The sequence below is a fragment of the Lepus europaeus genome, chromosome 15 (assembly GCF_033115175.1).
Source record: "Lepus europaeus isolate LE1 chromosome 15, mLepTim1.pri, whole genome shotgun sequence".
In the NCBI taxonomy this organism is placed as follows: Eukaryota; Metazoa; Chordata; class Mammalia; order Lagomorpha; family Leporidae; genus Lepus; species Lepus europaeus.
In genome coordinates this window covers 53,552,783-53,572,229 of record NC_084841.1, presented here as the reverse complement: position 1 = coordinate 53,572,229, position 19,447 = coordinate 53,552,783, and the positions used below count along the sequence as shown (strand labels likewise).

Genomic DNA, 19,447 nt, shown 5'->3' with positions numbered 1-19,447 from the left:
GCAGTTATGTTAAATGAAGCTGCCATGAACAATGAACTCATATTATTGAGTACTGAACAACTATTTCTGGGAAAATATAGGGTTAAGTTACCGGGATATTCTGGTCATAATTTTGCCAATTGATACATACGCATAACCTTGCTTTATATATATATATATATTTCTGTTTAAAGTTACTTTAAGGTATGCTGTTGATTCATTAACATAAATCTCATGCCCAGCAGCACTGTAACTCCTGACAAAACACGTATTTTCTCCATAAAGCATACCAAAGTATTCCTGTACTCAGGAATACCACAGAACACTTTGGTACCATGCTTGGAAGCTGGTCTATATGATGAAGTCAATAAGAAAAAAATAATTTCAAAAAATGTGGCACTAGATAGACTGTAAAAAGTGTGCATGTTTAAAGTATGAGTGTTGAAACAAGACAGAATGTCACCTTGTTTGACTTCATCTGGGAATGTACTTATCAATTAACTCAAATTGTGTCACTATTTGTGTCCATAAGCGATCACAAAGGATTTTGCAGTTGAAAAAAATGTTTAACCTCGTAAGTGAATTCACAAATACACAACTGAGTCTGATGGTAATTCAAAAGAATGACTATGAAGAATTCAAAAAAGTCAACAATCATCACAGCAACTAATTTTGCTCAGTGATTATTAACTATGGGGTAAGCATTATGGCAAAACAAGTTAAGCCACTGTTTTTGACACCAGCATCCCAGCTGTTCCACTTCAGATCAAGCTCCCTGCTCACAGCCTGGGAAAAGCAGTGAAAGAGGACCCAAGTGTTTCGGCCCCTGCTACCCACATGGGAGACCGGGGAGAGGCTCTGGGCTGCAGCCTGGCCCAGGCCCAACTGAAGACATCTGGGGAGTGAACCAAACCAGTGGGTGGAAGAGCTCTCTGTCTCTCTCTTTAACTCTTTCAAACAAATAAATGAATCTTGGAAGGAAGGAAGGAAGAAAAGAAGAAGAGGATAGCAAAGGAAAAAGGAAAGAACTTAAGAGAATTAAATGATTTTCCCTAAAGCTACTGAGCTACCAAGTAGAAAAGGCAGGGTATCATATGGTCAGAATAAAATTGAAATACAAAATTCATTCAAGAAAACAAATTTAAAATATCAAGTCCTTACCTATCTTAACATTACTAAATTCAGTCTTTACTTCAAGCAATATGTAAACTTAACACTAGAAGAGCTAGAACATCTCAGAACAGGAAAATGTCAAGTTTTTTTTTTGTTGTTGTTGTTTTTTTCCAGAATTAATGACGTTTTAAGGAAAAGAAACAACCAGTTTCATTTCCACTTATACAATTAAAGAAAATTTTGACTACTGAGAGATATGTAAGTACACACAGCAGCATATAGTATACAAACATTTAAGTAAGCTGTAAAACTATTAATTATTAACAACTATTTCCTACAGGTGAACTCAAGTTCATGAAACCAATGTAGCACATACTCTTGATACAGCAGCCAATCTGATTTATAAGACATGTCAAATCATGTCCCCACTTAAAACATATCAATTATTTCTAAATACCTTAAGAAAACAATTTAAATTCTTTTCCTCAATCTAGGAAATTCCACATAACCAGTACTCTACCCTCCAAACTCCAACATCCACTATCTTCCCTCTCCCCTTACTCACTTCAGCCATACTGACCATCTTTCTGCTCCTTAAACACAAACATTCAGTGAGAAAAGTGTTTACCTTCCCTTTATAAGTAAATTAAAAATAAAAAATTATGAAAAAATTGCATAAGTTTCAAAAAATTTTAAAGCAAAATAAACGTAACTTTTAATTCCTTTAAAATAAGATAAAATGACTACCTCTTTTGAAAAAAAGAAAACCTAACGTCACGATTACAGGGCAGTCTCCAGAAGAACAATGTCATATAAACTTTTTTTTTTTTTTTTTTTTGACAGGCAGAGTGGACAGAGAGAGAGACAGAGAGAAAGGTCTTCCTTTTGCCATTGGTTCACCCTCCAATGGCCGCCGCCGGTGCACTGCGGCCGGCACACCGTGCTGATCCAAAGGCAGGAGCCAGGTGCTTCTCCTGGTCTCCCATGGGGTGCAGGGCCCAAGCACTTGGGCCATCCTCCACTGCACTCCCGGGCCATAGCAGAGAGCTGGCCTGGAAAAGGGGCAACTGGGACAGACTCTGGTGCCCCGACGGGGACTAGAACCCGGTGTGCCGGCGCCACTAGGCGGAGGATTAGCCTATTGAGCCGCGGCGCCGGCCTTGTCATGTAAACTTTTAAAAGTCCTAAAATTCAGCCAGTGCTGTGGCTTAACAGGCTAATCCTCCGCCTTGCAGCGCCGGCACACCGGGTTCTAGTCCCGGTTGGGGCACCAGATTCTATCCCGGTGGCCCCCCTTCCAGGCCAGCTCTCTGCTATGGCCTGGGAAGGCAGTGGAGGATGGCCCAAGTGCTTGGGCCCTGCATCCGCATGGGAGACCAGGAGAAGTACCTGGCTCCTGGCTTTGGATCAGCGAGATGCGCCGGCCGCAGCGGCCATTAGAGGGTGAACCAACGGCAAAAAGGAAGACCTTTCTCTCTGTCTCTCTCTCTCTCTCACTATCCACTCTGCCTGTCAAAAAAAAAAAAGTCCTAAAATTCTGCACTTAAGAGTTTCAGTAACCACATCTAGAATTTGGATAAATTAAAGAAAAACACAAAGTTGATTTATTAGTTCACTCCCTACCCCACATTACAAAACTTCCAATTAAGGTAAGTTTTGTATTTTGTTTTGGGTTTTTGTACTATTTTTTTTTTTAGAAAAATAGCCCTTCTTTTTAAGTGAATAATACCCAAATCTTAAATGCGAAAACCAAGAGTCCAGTAACAGTATTATCTTTACCTCTACTTGAAGACCATAAATATAGCATTAAATCACAATTTAAAGGAAAAAATATTTTTGCCATGTTTTCACCTTGCTACATTTCTCTATCAGAAAAATGCTCCTCTGCCATATTTTTTCTCATTGTGGATCATCTATTTTTTCAGTAAATTTTTTAAATGGATTTCTAATCTTCATGATCTGGGAAATTACATTATAATGTGGAAGTTACCTAGATCTTCCAATTCTCTATGCAATCTAAAATACTGAGTTTCAATATCTGATTTTCTAATGAGTAATCTGAGTTCTCAAATTTTAACAAATCCCCAATTACTTTAGAAGCAATTCTAAAAGACAGTGTAAGTCAGTGACAACCTGAGGAAAAAACAAAGACCTTTAAGTAGAGATTTCAAATTCTCTCCAAAAAAAGGTCCAAAATGGAAGTAATTTTCTGAGCTCTTCATTCAAACAATCCATAGCTGCATGTTCTGCCACTCATTGGAGGACTGGAAGTACTTACTGTAGTCAAGGGACTGGGGGTTGGTATGGGAAGCAGTCCTGCACCAGGCATCAGACTTGTCATGGTTGGAGCAGGAGCCAATAGAGAGAGGGCTTTGGATTCCTCTGGGATTTTACCTGCAGAGGCAAGTTCCAAACATTAAAGAAAGCAGAAACACCACACAAATGTTACACTATCATTTTACAATTACCCTTGCACTTAAAAAATAATAATAATAAATGAGAATCTATCTATCAGATCCATACAAAGAAATAAATAAGAACTTAAGTCTTTCCTTTTATCCTGCTCTACTAGGAAAAATAAAAGTGAGCAAAACTTCAAAGACTAACAATCTCATTAATGGAATATTATTTTAAAAATTGAATAATGTAGACAATTATTTAACACTTTGAGCTATGGGTCACCTGTACTGGAAACTTAATGTTCATGAACCAAACGATATCAAGCATGGACGCTTTCCCAGGGCGGTGTTTTCGCGGTGATCGAAAGTTGTGTTACACATGACAACCGTTCGTGTTGGCTGCATCACTAATAGCACACAGAACATCAGATACAGAAAAGAAGAACATTTTTTAAAGTTTAATCCCCAGAAATGGCAAATAACCAAATCAGTCAAAAAAAAGAAAAAGAAAAAACAAATTATGTGCGAATTGAAATTTGTTCCTTAATGAGTGCCCCTATCCTGTTACTGAAACTACCTACTTGTGATGCAAACAATTCTGATAACCTTCCATTTGATTCCATCCAATTTCAAATAAACAAGAAAACAAAAATCTATTTCACATAATCAAGCTGCAATTTAAAACAAAGCCTACACACATTCAATTAATAAGGCAGTCCACCAATATCCAGGATGCCTAAGAGTCCAGTTCCAAGAAATACGCCTCGTAAAATTGTTAAAAGTTTGGGGAATAACTAACTGCAACAAAAAAAGTTCCCAACTCTCAGGAAACTGCTTAAAACATTAACTTGTAGAGTCAATTTCAGTATACTTATCTGAAGAAGGGTGGCCTAAATGTCTTATAAACATTTTAATTGCCTAATAACAACAGGTAATTCTAAAATAATCGTAGAGACTAAGGGGAAAAAAAGCCTAAAAGCTGAAAAATTCACTTTGAATAAGTACACTGATTTGCCATATTTGTTGAACTTTAATCAATTAATTTTGGTAAGAACCGTAACTTTTACACATTTTTCCTCACCTACAGTTTAGCCAAAAAAAAAAAGTATTTCTTAAAAAGGTGACTACATACATAGGAAGAACTACTCATGTGGTAGTTAGCTACACATTTCCATTATAACTTTCTTCAGGTGTTTTAAGACAGTGTACAAAATCACACTAAGCTGAAACACAGCTTATAGTAAATTTTCAAAAAGCAATTCAATGCTTAATTTCAGTGGTAAAAATCCTACTTAAAAAAATCAGATGTGAAGACACAAACCTCTAATTAATGTTTTCTGAATATATTTCTAAACACGGATAAATTCAACATGGAAGTTAAAGCTTGCTTTAAATAAGTTGTATCTTATTTATAGGAACAGAATAAAACATTTTATTAGCTTTAGCAAATGCCTACTATTTTCTAACTTTGCAGCATGTAAGTTTATATTACTCTAAATATCTTATTTCAAAGTAAATTCTGGAAAAAAGCTTTCTAAACATGCATAAACAAAAGGTAGGTAGCCTCACTGAAGACATCAAATAACAGTAACCTATCTTATATGTATTAGTTAATAATAAACACATGTATTCATGAATATCCCAAATATACTGTTTATATTAATATCACACATTTTACTGTTACAAACAGATATTATTTCTGAAAAAGATTTATAAAACCTGAACACACTGGATAGATCAACTGAAGTTCTGAGGTACAAATCCTATGCTTTACTATCCTAATAACTGCACCTAAAAAAAGTAAGAATTCCAACCCAGTAATTTTCCAAATTTAATATTACTCGCCAATTAATAACCAAAACTATTCATAAAGACAGCGTGGGAAGACTAAACAAACAAAAAAGAGTATTCAACACATGCCAAAACATTCTGCATCATGAAGTCTTTCTCTTCTGGCTTAAATAAAGCATCAGCAGGTTGTCAAATTTGGACTTTGATGACAGTAATACACTATAAATCTCTAACTATAAATGTAAGCTAATATTTTTGTCTTACTTTAATTATCATTAAAGATACATTAACCCATTAAGTCTCAAATTCTGAATTCTGTAAATATTCAACAACATAATATTTACTTCAAAGTTACCATAAGCAATTTATTTCTTGCTCAATTTGTTTTTATATGTCCATATATATAGCACAATGGGACATAATGGTTTAAGAAAAGAAAAAGTTCCACAGTTTAATTTCCAAGATAGAACACTACCACATTCACTCTCCAAACCTGAGGGGGCTTTTAAAAAAGTTCATGGAAAATTTGTCTTTATCTCTTTGCTCAAATTTTCCACTAATTTTTTGAAGTCCCCAATTAGTGTGCATAGAAGTATAAAATGCATTTAGCATTTTCCCATATTATACTCCTCAATGACAACTGAGAAGAAAACATCTCTCATGGGATTAAAGTCTAAATCTTAATATTAAAATCCAATTAAAACTGTAATCTCAGAAACATTTTCAAAAAAAAATTTCAAGCAAACAGAAAAACACACACAAAAATAAGTAACCAATGCTTCTCAAATATCCATTCCCCACATAGGCAAAAAAGAAAAAAAAAATGAAATCTTTGTAAGTCAAGGAAGAAAGTTAAATTCTATAATGAATATCCATCATATAAGTAAAGGCTCCTTTCTCCTCCACTCAAACTGTTATAAGATATCCACTTAGTTTCCCCGATGATTTTGTAAGCCTAAAGGTCTAAGGGGAAGGATGAACATTAGAAGCAATCAGTTGGCTGCTATGTGAAATGTGGACTTGGAAAAAAACTACAAAAAAGGTTACCTTGAGATCAGAAAGTGTCCCTTAAATTCTTATCAGTGTTCTAATGTTTTGAGAACAAAATGTATCTGATCAGTCTACAAACACCAATGAGTTTTAAAAAACTATATCCTAATTTACTGCATGAAAACTTATTTCATCTTAAGGCTGAACTCTTCTAATCATCTCCCAATATAATTTGCAACACATTATGACCTTTAATGGAATACCATTTACAAAGAACTGGAGAACCAGCTCACAAGTTAAAGTGAAAGAGATTTTAACAAAACAAAAACAAAAACAAACAAAAAAAAAGGGACAAAATAAAGAAAAAGAAATGAAATTAAAGCAAAACAATAAAAAACAGAGACAGGGCGTCCATCTTCTGCGGTTCAGACTCCGATCTCATTTCCCCAATGAAGGTTTCACTTGACGGCAGGTTTAGTGGCATGGCAAACAATGCCTAACTCAGGCAAGTGTAACAGGTCTGCCTTGGCCAGTCTAGTCATCTAATAATGCACAAATATCACATAGAGAAAACATACAAAACCAAATTAATAGTCAAAATCCATCTACCAAAAATGTGGACATAAAGTTATGACTGATGATTATGCTGACACCCTTTTTTGTTTGACCTTATCCTTTTCTAAGTGTTAACATTTATTTATAAAAGAAATCTGAAATGCACGCAACAACAAAAAGAGGTCATATCTGGACAAGTATAATGAAAGTATGTTTTATTTTGAAACGGCCTATTTTATTAACAGCTAATGCTTCCAATGTATGAAACTGTTACACATCCAACACTACTTTTACAGCAAAATCTTCTCACTTCACTGTCTGCACTAAAAAATAGTCAATGAAAGAACTAAAAATACTTTTCTGAATATTTTTCCTACTGTTTTTATCATTTACGTCATGATGCTGTTTCTATAAGGTCAAGGAAAATAATGCAGCCGGGAAGTGAACAGAAGACTGCATACAGCATCACGGTGTTTCTCTGCTTCCAGAACTTACTGCACTGGGATACTTTCCTTTGGCTTTTTCAAACTCATCGCTTTTGTGGTAGAATAATACATTATTTCTTAACTTGCCGTGCATAATCAGACTTTCAACATTTCACAGAAAACCTTCATGTTTCATAAACTCATCATTGCTAATTTAATATAACTAATGAAAATATATCTGAATGCTTTTCTAATACCAGTTATAGTTTAATTAAAATTTTCACTTATAACCAAATTTCAGTAAAATTTTATAGTCTCATGTTCAAAAATAGTAAATTTTATCTCAAAACAATAGTAAAAATATTTTTAAAAAGCTGTAACTGACTTTGCATTTATTAATTATGTAAAACAAACAAAAGAAACCCCTATATACCCATAACCCTAAATATCTATGACAAACCAAAAGGGTTCTTTGCTGCATCAAAAATTCTATGGGAATATATCCAAGGTTCCACCAAAGCAATGATAAAATTCTTTCTTCCAATTAGTAAGGAGCTAATTAATAAAAGACCCTGTTGTGTTGGTGGGATAATTTTCTGTTTACTAAATCCTTCTACCTGATTTTTCTCTCTTGCAGCTTATTGGTATGAAATTTCAAGGATGAAGAACTAAACCATTAACTAGCTCCTTTCCCACCTCCCTATCCAATTTTGGTTTCACTGTACCCTTACAGATCAGCAGATAAGGATGTATTTAGCAAATAATTAACTTTGAATAAATTTTTACTTTCTCTACTCACTGTAACCCATCAAGCATGGGAAGTATACTCTGAATGTATCTGAAAAATTCCAGAACATCCTATTCTGGGACTTCAAAAATACCAGCCGAACTACGCACTATATTTGAGTGTAAGGTTTTTGACATCCCAAAATAGGCACTCTGAAATAACCTAAATCTAAAAGTATAGCAAACTGATTATATATGATGTTACATTAATGTTAACTTGGCCAATAAAACAGCTTTTAAAATTACACATGAAAGCCCATTAAATGATTTCTAGTGAACTTTTATGTTGTAAAACAGTTACCATTATCCACCAGAGAAAATCTATTTTAAGGACATTTAAATTTACAATAATCTAATACTAAAATTCATATACACATGCCATAGTCAGTGCTCTGAATAGAAGTTAATTACACACCAGAACTGTCAAAATTCAGCACAGTCTATTGTATGTGAGTGGCTCTGCAAAAAGAAGTCACTAAAAATTATTAGTAATAATTAGCTCTTAAAGCAGTGTGTCATAAAATTTAACAAGTAACTCTAAGGCCTCTAGCCTTCCTCCTATCTTCAACAACTATTTCCTTGATCGAGGCTTTGGAAAGCAGGTGGTGGGGGAGGGGGCCAGAATAATTTTTTCAATTACCACCTACCAAAAGCCAATAAAAGAAAAAAATAAATTCTAGCTGCAAACAATTATACTGAATATGAAACAATAGTCTCATAAGTAATAAAATAAGAAGATACCTGAAAGCATAAATTATGAATATGTTTCTTATAAATACCACTTAACCTCTATTTGGCAAAATGTGTACACTATTTTTATTTGTAATACTATTAATATTATACACACAGGGTAAATATTTATTTACATATACAACTTCTCATATCAAGATACTATTTTTCTTAATTTCAGGAAGCTTTCTTTACAACCTGAAAATTGACTACAAGAAAGCCAAAGCAAAAATAGCGAAGCCAAATAACACAAATTTTTTAAATGTTAAATTATAAAATCTGAAATAAATCAAGCAAACCATTTTAAAATAATTTACTATTGGATAAAAATCCCTTCCTTCTCCAAATTTCATTCTTGGTTTTACATTAACATTCTTTCTCTTCCTCTCTCTCTCTCCTTCACATATATACGATACATACATACCCACACACCAGTAACTGTCTACCTGCCATTTCTACGAAAGTCAAAGGCAGTGACAAGACAAACATTAAACAATAGGAAAAAAAACATGTAAGATACCAACCTTCTGCACAAGGAACAACTATCAGAGCTCTGTCAATAAAAACCGTGTTAGTTAGATGCTGGGCCACACCAACACTTGATGGGTCACGAAACTTAACATAACATACTTTGGAGGAAAAAGCAAGAGGTGTGTTGCTGTAAGATAAAAAAGAAACACAATTATAAACATTTGCTTGGCTCTGTCATTTGCATTTAAAAGTTCTTTCTTGTATCTTTACATAGTCTTACATAATCAACACATAAGAAGTTTTTGGTGCTAAGGATCATTAAGGCATAAAAAATTACATTTAGTCATTTAATGCTGATCTGCCATTGCAGAGGCAATATAGGCCGGTCTCTAACCTTACTTTTAAAACTTGAAACTCAAATTAATCAGTAAAATATGAAAACAGCTGATATAACTCACAGACATTTACCCAATATATCATCATAAATGGCCAAAATCCCTTTATAAAACCCCTAATCCTTAGGACTTCAATTTTTTTTATAGTAACACCTTTCAATCCAGCTGATGATATGAACGCAAAACACTTAATTTAAGAAAATCCCAGGCAGTTCCTAGAGTACTACTACAAATACAGCCTCACCTACAGTAAAAAGTGAAACCATTCAATCATTTTGCTCATCACCAAGACATCAAATTTTATAATTACTCCAACTCTGTGATTCTTTAGCATTTAAATCACTAAAAATTTCTCAATTGTCTTATAAACAACCAGATAACATGGACCAAAACTAAAGTCTTCTGCATTTAACAGACTGCTTTAAGCTAGACAGCAATGTGACTTTACAAACAAAAGGTCTTACCAAAACAATTTTTCATATTTTATATGCAAAAAAGCATAAACTCCAGCCCTAGTTGATCAAGTTCAACCTAGGCAGACTTACAATAAAAATGAAGCAGACATAGCACAAATTTTTTCGTAATACAAATCCATCTTGCTAGATTATGACATTTACCATCTTTGGGGCCGGCACTGTGGCATAGCGGGTTAAGCCGCCGCCTGCAATGCCAGCATCCTATATGGGCGCCAGTTCTAGTCTTGGCTGCTCCACTTCCGATCCAGCTCTCTGCTGTGGCCTGGGAAAGCAGCAGAAGATGGCCCAAGTGCTTGGGCCGCTGCACCTGCATGGGAGACCCAAAAGAAGCTCCTGGCTTTTGATTGGCCCAGATCTGGCCATTGCAGCCACTTGGGGAGTAAACTAGTGGATGGAATACCTTTCTGTCTCTCTCTCCCTCTGTAACTCTGCCTCTCAAATAAATAAATAAAATCTTTAAAAAATAAAATAAAATAAAATTTACCATCCTCATGGACAATCATTTTTCAACTTCTCATTAAAGTCCATAATTCTTCAGCAAAAAAAAAAAAAAATCCAACAAGCATATACCTTATCTATAACAAATGTACAACCTTTTGAAACTGTTCACACTAAAAAAGCACAGATCACTTGAAAAATGTTATATATGACCTGGACAATAATTGTAATTTATTTTGATTTACAAAACTGATAGGGAAGTTGACTATAATGCCTTGAACAAGCAAATGGCACATAGGATTTAAGACTAATCATCTAATTCCAAAGCTCATGCAACCTTATTTTTCAACTAATCAAGAATTTTTAAGCCATTCTGATACACTACGTAATTACTAGTTCTACAAATAATTTTTTAAAGATTTATTCTATTTATTTGAAATGGAGATTTAGAGAGAGGCAGAGTAGGAGACCTTCCGTCCTCTGGTTCACTCTCCAAATGGCTGCAATAACTAGAGCTGGACAGATCCAAAGCCAGGAGCTTCTTCCAGGTCTCCATGTGGGTACAGGGGCTCAAGTACTTGGGCCATCTTCTACTGCTTTCTCAGGCCACAGCAGAGAGCTGGATTGGAAGTGAAGCATAGGAACTCAAGCCAGCACCCACATGGGATGCCGGCCCTACAGGCAGCGGCTTTACCCATACACCACAGTGCCAGCCCCAACATTAATTATTAAAATTCAAAAATCAGCACAGCTCCAGCTGTGGCAGGTGGATAAAACTATCTTTAAACAGTATAGAATAACCACATTAATATTACCCAAACACTGTGATAATAAACTATATCTACATTTAAAACTTGAAACTATATTATTGGGGCTGGCGCTGTGGCACAGCGGGTTAACGCCCTGGCCTGAAGTGCCAGCATCCCATATGGGCGCCAGTTCGAGTCCCGACTGCTCCACTTCCGAGCAGTGGAAGATGGCCCAAGTCCTTGAGCCCCTGCACCCACGTGGGAGACCTGGAGGAAGCTCCTGGCTCTTGATGGCACAGCTCCAGCCATTGTGGCCATCTGGGGAGTGAACCAGTGGATGGAAGACCTTTTCTCTCTCTCTCTCTCTGCCTGTCCTCTCTCTGTGTAACTCTTTCAAATAAATAAATCTTAAAAAAAAAAAAAAAGATATTATTAATGTACTAGTACTGCTGACTAAAGCTGCAAAAAAAAAAAAAAACATTTCTACCTCTTTGCCACCCAACTCATTTCTGCCTAAAGCCACTGAATTTGGGATTCATGCTAAGGAACACCAAAAATCCCCACTTATCTGACATATAAGTCAAAGCACTTTATGTATTGTCACTTAAGTAAATACTTCCAAACTTCAATTTAACTCACCACCTTTAGTTACCAAATCTCCAATTTAGTTCTTTCCTGAACTCCAGACACCCAGATCCAAGCGCCTGCTGCAAGATTACACCTTGGTAGTCATGAGGATCCACCCCTTCATTTAGTAAGTGCAAAATACATTCACCAACCTCATTCCTTACCAATTCTGCCCTCTCCTATACTTCATATCTCAGTTAAAGATACCATCACATTGCCCAAGTCTGAAAGCCAAGAGTCACTAGTGTGACAGATATTAATGTTGCTCAAGTATTTCCAAAGTTCCTTCTGGGTACACAGTAAAATTCCATTTTTGTTGCTAGAATTTAGGTGCGGCCACATAACTCACTTTAGTCAATTAAGTATGAACAGAACTAGTAAAGTATCACTACTTGTTAAAACTAGTAGAGTCTTAGGCCGGCGCCGCGACTCACTAGGCTAATCCTCCGCCTTGCGGCACCGGCACACCGGGCTCTAGTCCCGGTCGGGGCACCGATCCTGTCCCAGTTGCCCCTCTTCCAAGGCCAGCTCTCTGCTGTGGCCAGGGAGTGCAGTGGAGGATGGCCCAAGTGCTTGGGCCCTGCACCCCATGAGAGACCAGGAGAAGCACCTGGCTCCTGCCATCAGATCAGCGCGGTGCGCCATTGGAGGGTGAACCAACAGCAAAGGAAGACCTTTCTCTCTGTATCTCTCTCTCACTGTCCACTCTGCCTGTCAAAAAATTTAAAAAAAAAAAAATTAGAGTCTCTGCCACAGTGACCGGCAAAATTCAAGACAGGTGACTGACTCAAAAATTTCATACCAGTGATCCAATGAGTAGAGTTCCTAACCCTACCAACCAAGTGTAACAATTAATCTATTTTGTAAAACTACTAAGACTTCAGGAGTTGTTTCCAAGATTCTGCCCATACTGACTTAATCACTACTGGTCAATAAATTCTGCATAGATTCTCAAATATGTGTCATATTACTTCTTTCTTCATTTCCATTGTCAGTGCCTTAATCAGGCCCTCAATTTCTCACATGTAATACCACAATGGCTCCTAACCAATCATACTTCAACCCTTTACTAGTGACCAAAAAAAAAAAAAAACACCTGCCAGAGTCATCTTTCTAAATCCTAAATGTTGTTATGTCACTCCACAGCTTAAGCTTCCTGAAAGGCACCGTTCTGACCTTGCTGCACCATCTAACTGCACCCCAAATCCAGGCATATAAACACTGCTGATTCTGAAAACACATGGTGGCAGCTGAGTCTGTCCAGGCTATTCTATCTGGCCTCCTAACTCCCTTTTTTGAACGGTAAATTTCACTTTTCTTCAAGGCTCAAGTTTCAAGCTTTCTGGTAAACCATCTTAAGATACCAAAGGGATTAGGTAGCCCCCTCCCCACAGTGCTAGCAAGACACTCCATACAGCTTCAGCATAGGCATTACCACAATTTCCTTAAATTGAGTGAAAACCCTCAACAGATCTTGTAACCTTCTCTAGCCACAACAGATTTGCTGTCTGCCACAAGGACCCATTTCACAGGCTGAGCAGCAACCTGTAATTTGGGTGGTCAGGCTTGACCAAAAGAGCTCAGAACAATCAGATTCTCTCTGTGGGCTGGAAAGTGACTTAGAGTCATCTTGGGCCAGACGATGAGTACAATTTAAGTCTGCAAAGAAACAGAGCAGCTACACAGAAACAAACTGGGCTGACATAAAGCCTTGTGAGAGACTCTCACAGCTGATACTGATCTGGGTCCCAGTCCCAGTTCCCAAGTCTTTATCCTTCCATGTGGTGCAACCTTTCTTTCTAATAAGGTCCCTTTTTTAGTTAGACTGAGAAACACTGTTTCTGTCCTTTGCAACCAAAAGAATCTATGGTTACAATAACCTACTAAAGCCCTAGCCATTGTAATAGGTAGTAAACTCTTGTTGCCCTAAATCTTCAAGATCCTGAAAACCCACCACCAAACCTACATTTCCTAAACTGACAGATTCTCTTGTGAAAGAATGAAAACCTAATCATTGCTGAGAATCAAAAATATTTCCAAATATTCCCTAGTTGAAACTCACTTCATTTTTCATTTAATAACAATCGCAGGAAGAGGAAATCTGAGCACGTTTTTTAAAGCAGCTAAAGCTTGGGAATGAGGTCCAGTGTTGGGTCTGTTCTGAATGGCATTACCATGGCTACATAGATACTAAGTATAGGTACCTCCCAACTTTAAGCCACAAGCTGAAAATTAAATTCTAATCTCCCAAGCAATTTTCTTAGTCTTCACCTCCAATTACCTTCCTTAAAACAGAAAGAAGGCCAACTTATATTTCCTTTGTATACATGTAAATATTTGAGCTTTTCAGCAAAGGTAGTAACTATTTTAAACTTATAAGCTAAAATATGATATACTGACAAGTCTACAAGTGGATAATGAATATCTCACCCAGAAAAGTACTCATAAATTGTATATTTTCAAATCTAGATATTTCAACTGTATCTAAACTATCATAGATATACTTTTATTAAATAGGATGACTATTTTAAAATGTAGACTTGATCTAGCTTTAATATTTTTAAAGAAGTTTCACATTCCATTTGGTCCAAATGCATGTTTTTATGCCAAGCAGCAGTACCAAAACTTCACAGATTTTAGCTTGACATCAAATTGTTGTTTTTCACTATAAAACCTTACCCTTGAAAAGAAAATTAGAAATTCTCACTGGATGTTAATTCCAGACATCAAAGAACCAGCTTTTCACATGTCAGGAAAATCTGGGCCCTAACTGGTTATTCCTATTTTTAATTAACTATGGCATTGGCATTGTACAATTTTTTTAAAAACTCAAGGTGGGGACCAGCGCTGTGGTACACGTAAATCCTTCACCTGCGGTGCCATCATCCCATATGGGTGCCAGTTCTAATCCCGGCTGCTCCTCTTCCGATCTGGCTCTCTGCTATGCACTGGGAAAGCAATGGAAAATGGCCAGGAAGAAGCTCCTGGCTCCTGGCTCCTGGCTTCAGATCGGATTAGCTCCAGCTGTTGCAGACATTTAGGGAGTGAACCAGCAGATGGAAGACCTTTCTCTTAGTCTCTGCCTCTCACTGTCTGTAACTCTAAATAAATAAAATAAATAAAATCTTAAAAAAAAGAAAAAAATGGGCTGGTGCCGTGGCTCACTTGGTTAATCCTCCACCTGCAGAACCACCATCCCATATGAGCACCGGGTTCTAGTTCCGGCTGCTTCTCTTCCAGTCCAGCTCTGCTGTGGCCCGGGAAGGCAGTGGAGGATGGCCCAAGTCCTTGGGCACTGCACTCGTGTGGGAAACCAGGAAGAAGCACCTGGCTCCTGGCTTCATATCGGCGTAGCTCTAGCCGTAGCGGTCATTTGGGAAGTGACCCAATTGAAGGAAGACCTTTCTCTCTGCCTTTCTCACTGTCTGTAACTCTACCTGTCAAATAAATAAATAAAAAAAATTTTTTTAACTCCATGTGGGGCCAGCACCGTGGCTTAACAGGCTAATCCTCCGCCTTGCGGTGCCGGCACACCAGGTTCTAGTCCCGGGTGGGGCGCCGGATTCTATCCCGGTTGCCCTTCTTCCAGGCCAGCTCTCTCTGCTATGGCCCGGGAAGGCAGTGGAGGATGGCCCAGGTCCTTGGGCCCTGCACCCGCATGGGAGACCAGGAGAAGCACCTGGCTCCTGGCTTCGGATCAGCGAGATGCGCTGGCCGCAGTAGCCATTGGAGGGTGAGCCAACGGCAAAAAGGAAGACCTTCCTCTCTGTCTCTCTCTCTCACTGTCCACTCTGCCTGTCAAAAAAAAAAAAAAAAACTCCATGTGGTACTATCATGTCTAATATCTTATTAGCACATTCTAAAATATCCTGTAGACAGGGGTGTAAAATATCCAGTCCAGGGACCATACTAAGCCAGCAAAATCATTGGGTCTGGCCCTGCCAAGGCAACCACAGGGCGGCAGGACTCAAAATTCAACAATCTACAGCAAACTAACTTTTAAGCTGATAATTTTGTATGGCTTGCAAATGGTAACATAAATATCCAAAAATGGGTATTTAGCCTAGTGGCTAAGATACAAGCATTCCACATACCAATACCTGGGTTCTTTTCCCAGCTCCTGATTCAGTTTCCTGCTGATGCAGATCCTGGAAGGCAACAATGATGGCTCAAGTACCTAGGTCCTGTCACCCACATGGGAGACTGGATGAAGTTCCTAGTTCCTGGCTTTAGAATGGCCCAACCCTGGCTGTCACCAGCATTTAGGAAATTAATGAGCTAATGCAGATCTCTATCTCTTTCTCCCTCTCTGCCTTTCAAATAAAATAAAAATGAAAAAAAGTTAAATTAGAAAAAAAGGGGTGGGGAGGGAGCCTTTCAGCCTGGCAGTTAAAACACCCACATCCCCATCAGAGTGGTTAGGTACCAGTACCAGCTCTGCTCCTGATTCCAGCTTCCTGCCCTGGCTGTTGCAGGCATTAGGGCAAAGAACTAGATGAAGGAAGGTATCTTCCCCCTGCCACCATCACTCTTTCAAAAATATAAAAACATAAAATCTTTCACAAAATTTTAGTAGCTTATTACTATCAGGAACTGGTAGACAGTTCATGCAAACACAGGTTTTAAACACCACAAATGCTGTTATGTTAGCAAAGTATTCTGCGATGTGTATCTTCTACCTACCACAACCTTGAAAGCAAAATCATTTTACCAAAGTTCACCTACAGAATATTTTACTGATTCCAATTCTTGAATGATGCAACATTCCTCCAAACACTTCTCAATTATTAAAAAAAATGTTCTGAGAACTTAAAATTGAAATAGTTGAAAACATTTTCAAAAGATATCAGGGCCAGCAATGTGGCATAGTGGGTTCAGGCACCGCCCGCAGCACCAGCAGCCCATATGAGCTCTGGTTCAAGTCCCAGATGCTCCACTTCTGATCTAGCTGCCTTCTAACACGCCTGGGAAAGCAGCTGAAGAGGGTCCAAGTGCTGGGATATCCCCCTCTCCACTCAACTCCCCCACCCCTGCACCCACATGGGAGACCCAAATGAAGCTCCTGGCTTCCTTCTGGCTCAGCCCTGAGGGGTTCAGCGCATTTGGGGAGTGAATCAGCCCAGGGAAGACTTCTCTCTGCCTCTGCCTCTCTGTAACTCTAGTGTCCAAATAAATCTTAGAAAAAAAAATTTAGATTGCTAATCAATCAAAAACATGAATAACCTATACAACCTTCGATTACAGCTCCAAGACAAGGCAAACAAGACTAAGTATCAATGTCATAAAGCAGTATTTAACAGGGGGCTGGCTGGGAGGGGGTCTTCTACATTTGAAGGAGATAAGTAAATGCTGCGGGTGGTCTGATTATACACCAGATCAAAAGAAGGGAAAAGGGCATTGTAATAACAGGAAATTCTAATAATTAACTGTAGCAAAAATTGATGAACACACGTCTAGGGAACACACATGCTCAATATATCATCGTTCCAACTTTTCTGTAGGCATGAACTATTTCTCGAAAGAGGCGAAAAACTTAAGTGAAACTTAAATATCCAAATATGTAACAACTTTTACCAGTATGTACGCAGCGGCACTTTATGGTTTACACCCATTACCATAAAATAAGGTAAATAAATGTCACTTGTTTGAAAGAGAAAGAAAATCGTAGGCAACGACTTCCTTCAAAGGACTGACACATTCAAGAAAATGCTGTCGATCTTAAGATTCCAAAAATCCACGATTTAAAAAAAAAAAATGCTTCTGCATGTACGAGTGTGAGCGATTCGCAAGCTTTGCAAGAGAAACGCCAAGTCTGGCATTTCAAGCGCGCATACCGCAGGGACAATCCTACACCGACTCACCCTTCCTCCGAAAGGTCTCGAAAAGTGGGACCTTCCCGAGGGGACCTTTTAATCCGGTGTCAACAGGGTGACCAGACACGCTGCTGACCGTGGACGGGCTCGGTTAGGGAGAGCGAGATGCTAAGTTAGCGAAGCCGCCTCCTAGCGAACAAATGCGGCCCTAACTCCATTTTGCACCGGCCGCAGGCTTCCCCGTCAGCACTAACGGTCCGACCCTAAGGCCTTGAGAACCCGACGGTGGCTCAGATGCGGTCTCCACGACTCTCGGAGGGCAAAGAAAAAAAAAAAAAAAAAAAGGCACCCAGGGCAGGCGTTTGCCATGAGGACGAGCCCAGGCCCACCTGCGGCCATCTTAAATTCGGGGAGGAAAAGCGGACCGGGGCACTGCGTTCCACGACCCCGCGGCGAGCACGAGGCCGGCGACACGGAAACCGCAGCCTCTCCCAATCCTTTTGTAAAGGCCGGGGGCAGGCGCAAACCCCCAAAACACGACTCACGCGGAGGCGAGCCCCGCCGGCCCGGTGCCCCACTCAAACATGGGCACCGGGGCAGGCACCGGCCGTCACGTGACAGGCCCCGCGCGCCCGCGCCGCGTCCGCTCGCCCCCACGCCGAGGTCTCGATGGCGCCCGCGCCCCTCCCCCAGCCGAGCCCCAGCACTTACTCCGGGGGGTAGAGCCGCAGCTCCTCGATTTCTCCTAGGAAGGAAAACAGCGTCCGCATCTGCTCGCTGGTCACCGCCGACGACAGGTTCGTCACCTGAATCACCGCCGTAGGGATCAGGCCGAAGCCCAAACCCAAACCGAAGGCGCCTCCGCTGTTCATCCCGCTCCCGCGGCCGCTGCCTTTCCGCTCCCCAACGTCTGCGACGCGGCAGTGACGGAGCCGGGAAAGCGGAGACCGCGCGGCCGCGAGCGCGCTCCCGCGGGCGAATTCGCGGCGCCGGGCAGGTCTAGCCGCCCATTTCACAACTCCCCTGCTCCGCGGCTGCGCGCGCCGGCCGGAAGCGTCGCCCCGGCAACCCCGCGGGTCTCGCGCGGCTGCGGCCCTGGATTCCGAGCGCCTGGGGAGGCCGACGCCTGTGTTTTCCCTGATGAGATGTGTATCGCTGTTTTGTTTTGCCTTCAGACGCGGGCGGTTTCTTGCTCTCCTGTCAACACGGAAGACCCAGCTCTCTGCTGCCTGTAGGAAGTGAGCGGGCTAGGAGACCGCGCGGCTGGCCTGGTGGCGCGGGGCCGTGAGGCGGGAGTGACGCGGGCGTCGCCCGTAAATGCTTGACCGGCGCTTGGGCGTCGTGGTTAAGCACCGACAGCTCCCACCCCACCTTTATCTTTTAATTGGCAGGCGCCCTAATTGTGAAAAGACATGGAAAATTTTACAAAACAACGTAGAATCAGATTGAGTAAGGGAGAAGCTATGCCGTTGTGTTTACAAGTTGGGATTCATTCGCCCCTTCTGCAAGGGCGTGTAAAAAACGGATACGGAAGGTCCACGCACAGCTTGCAACCTAAGTAGAGAAAATAAGATTAAGATGTTTATTTGGGGCCGGCGCCCTGGCCTGAAGCGCCGGCATCCCAAATGGGCGCCAGTTCTAGTCCCAGCTGCTCCTCTTCAGAACCAGCTCTCTGCTGTGGCCTGGGAAAGCAATAGAAGATGGCCCAAGT

At 39.9% G+C, this 19,447-nt stretch overlaps 1 protein-coding gene across 5 annotated transcripts in view; it reads right to left on the bottom strand.

The window, feature by feature from the left end:
- The window catches only part of SREK1 (splicing regulatory glutamic acid and lysine rich protein 1), a 57,748-nt gene extending 39,059 nt beyond the window's left edge, over window positions 1–18,689 (bottom strand). For 2 of the 5 annotated variants that reach the window (XM_062212143.1, XM_062212142.1), the window contains exons 1-3: window positions 18,448–18,688; window positions 9,292–9,425; window positions 3,371–3,486 (exon numbers count right to left, since the gene is read on the bottom strand). In XM_062212143.1, coding sequence (XP_062068127.1) covers window positions 3,371–3,486; window positions 9,292–9,425; window positions 18,448–18,608 — 411 coding nt within the window. In that variant the 5' untranslated portion in view covers window positions 18,609–18,688. Of the gene's footprint in view, window positions 1–3,370; window positions 3,487–3,774; window positions 4,767–9,291; window positions 9,426–18,447 lie in introns of those variants that run through there. The other 3 variants (XM_062212144.1, XM_062212141.1, XM_062212145.1) reach the window with 3 other exon arrangements.
- Window positions 18,690–19,447: the final 758 nt, after the last annotated feature.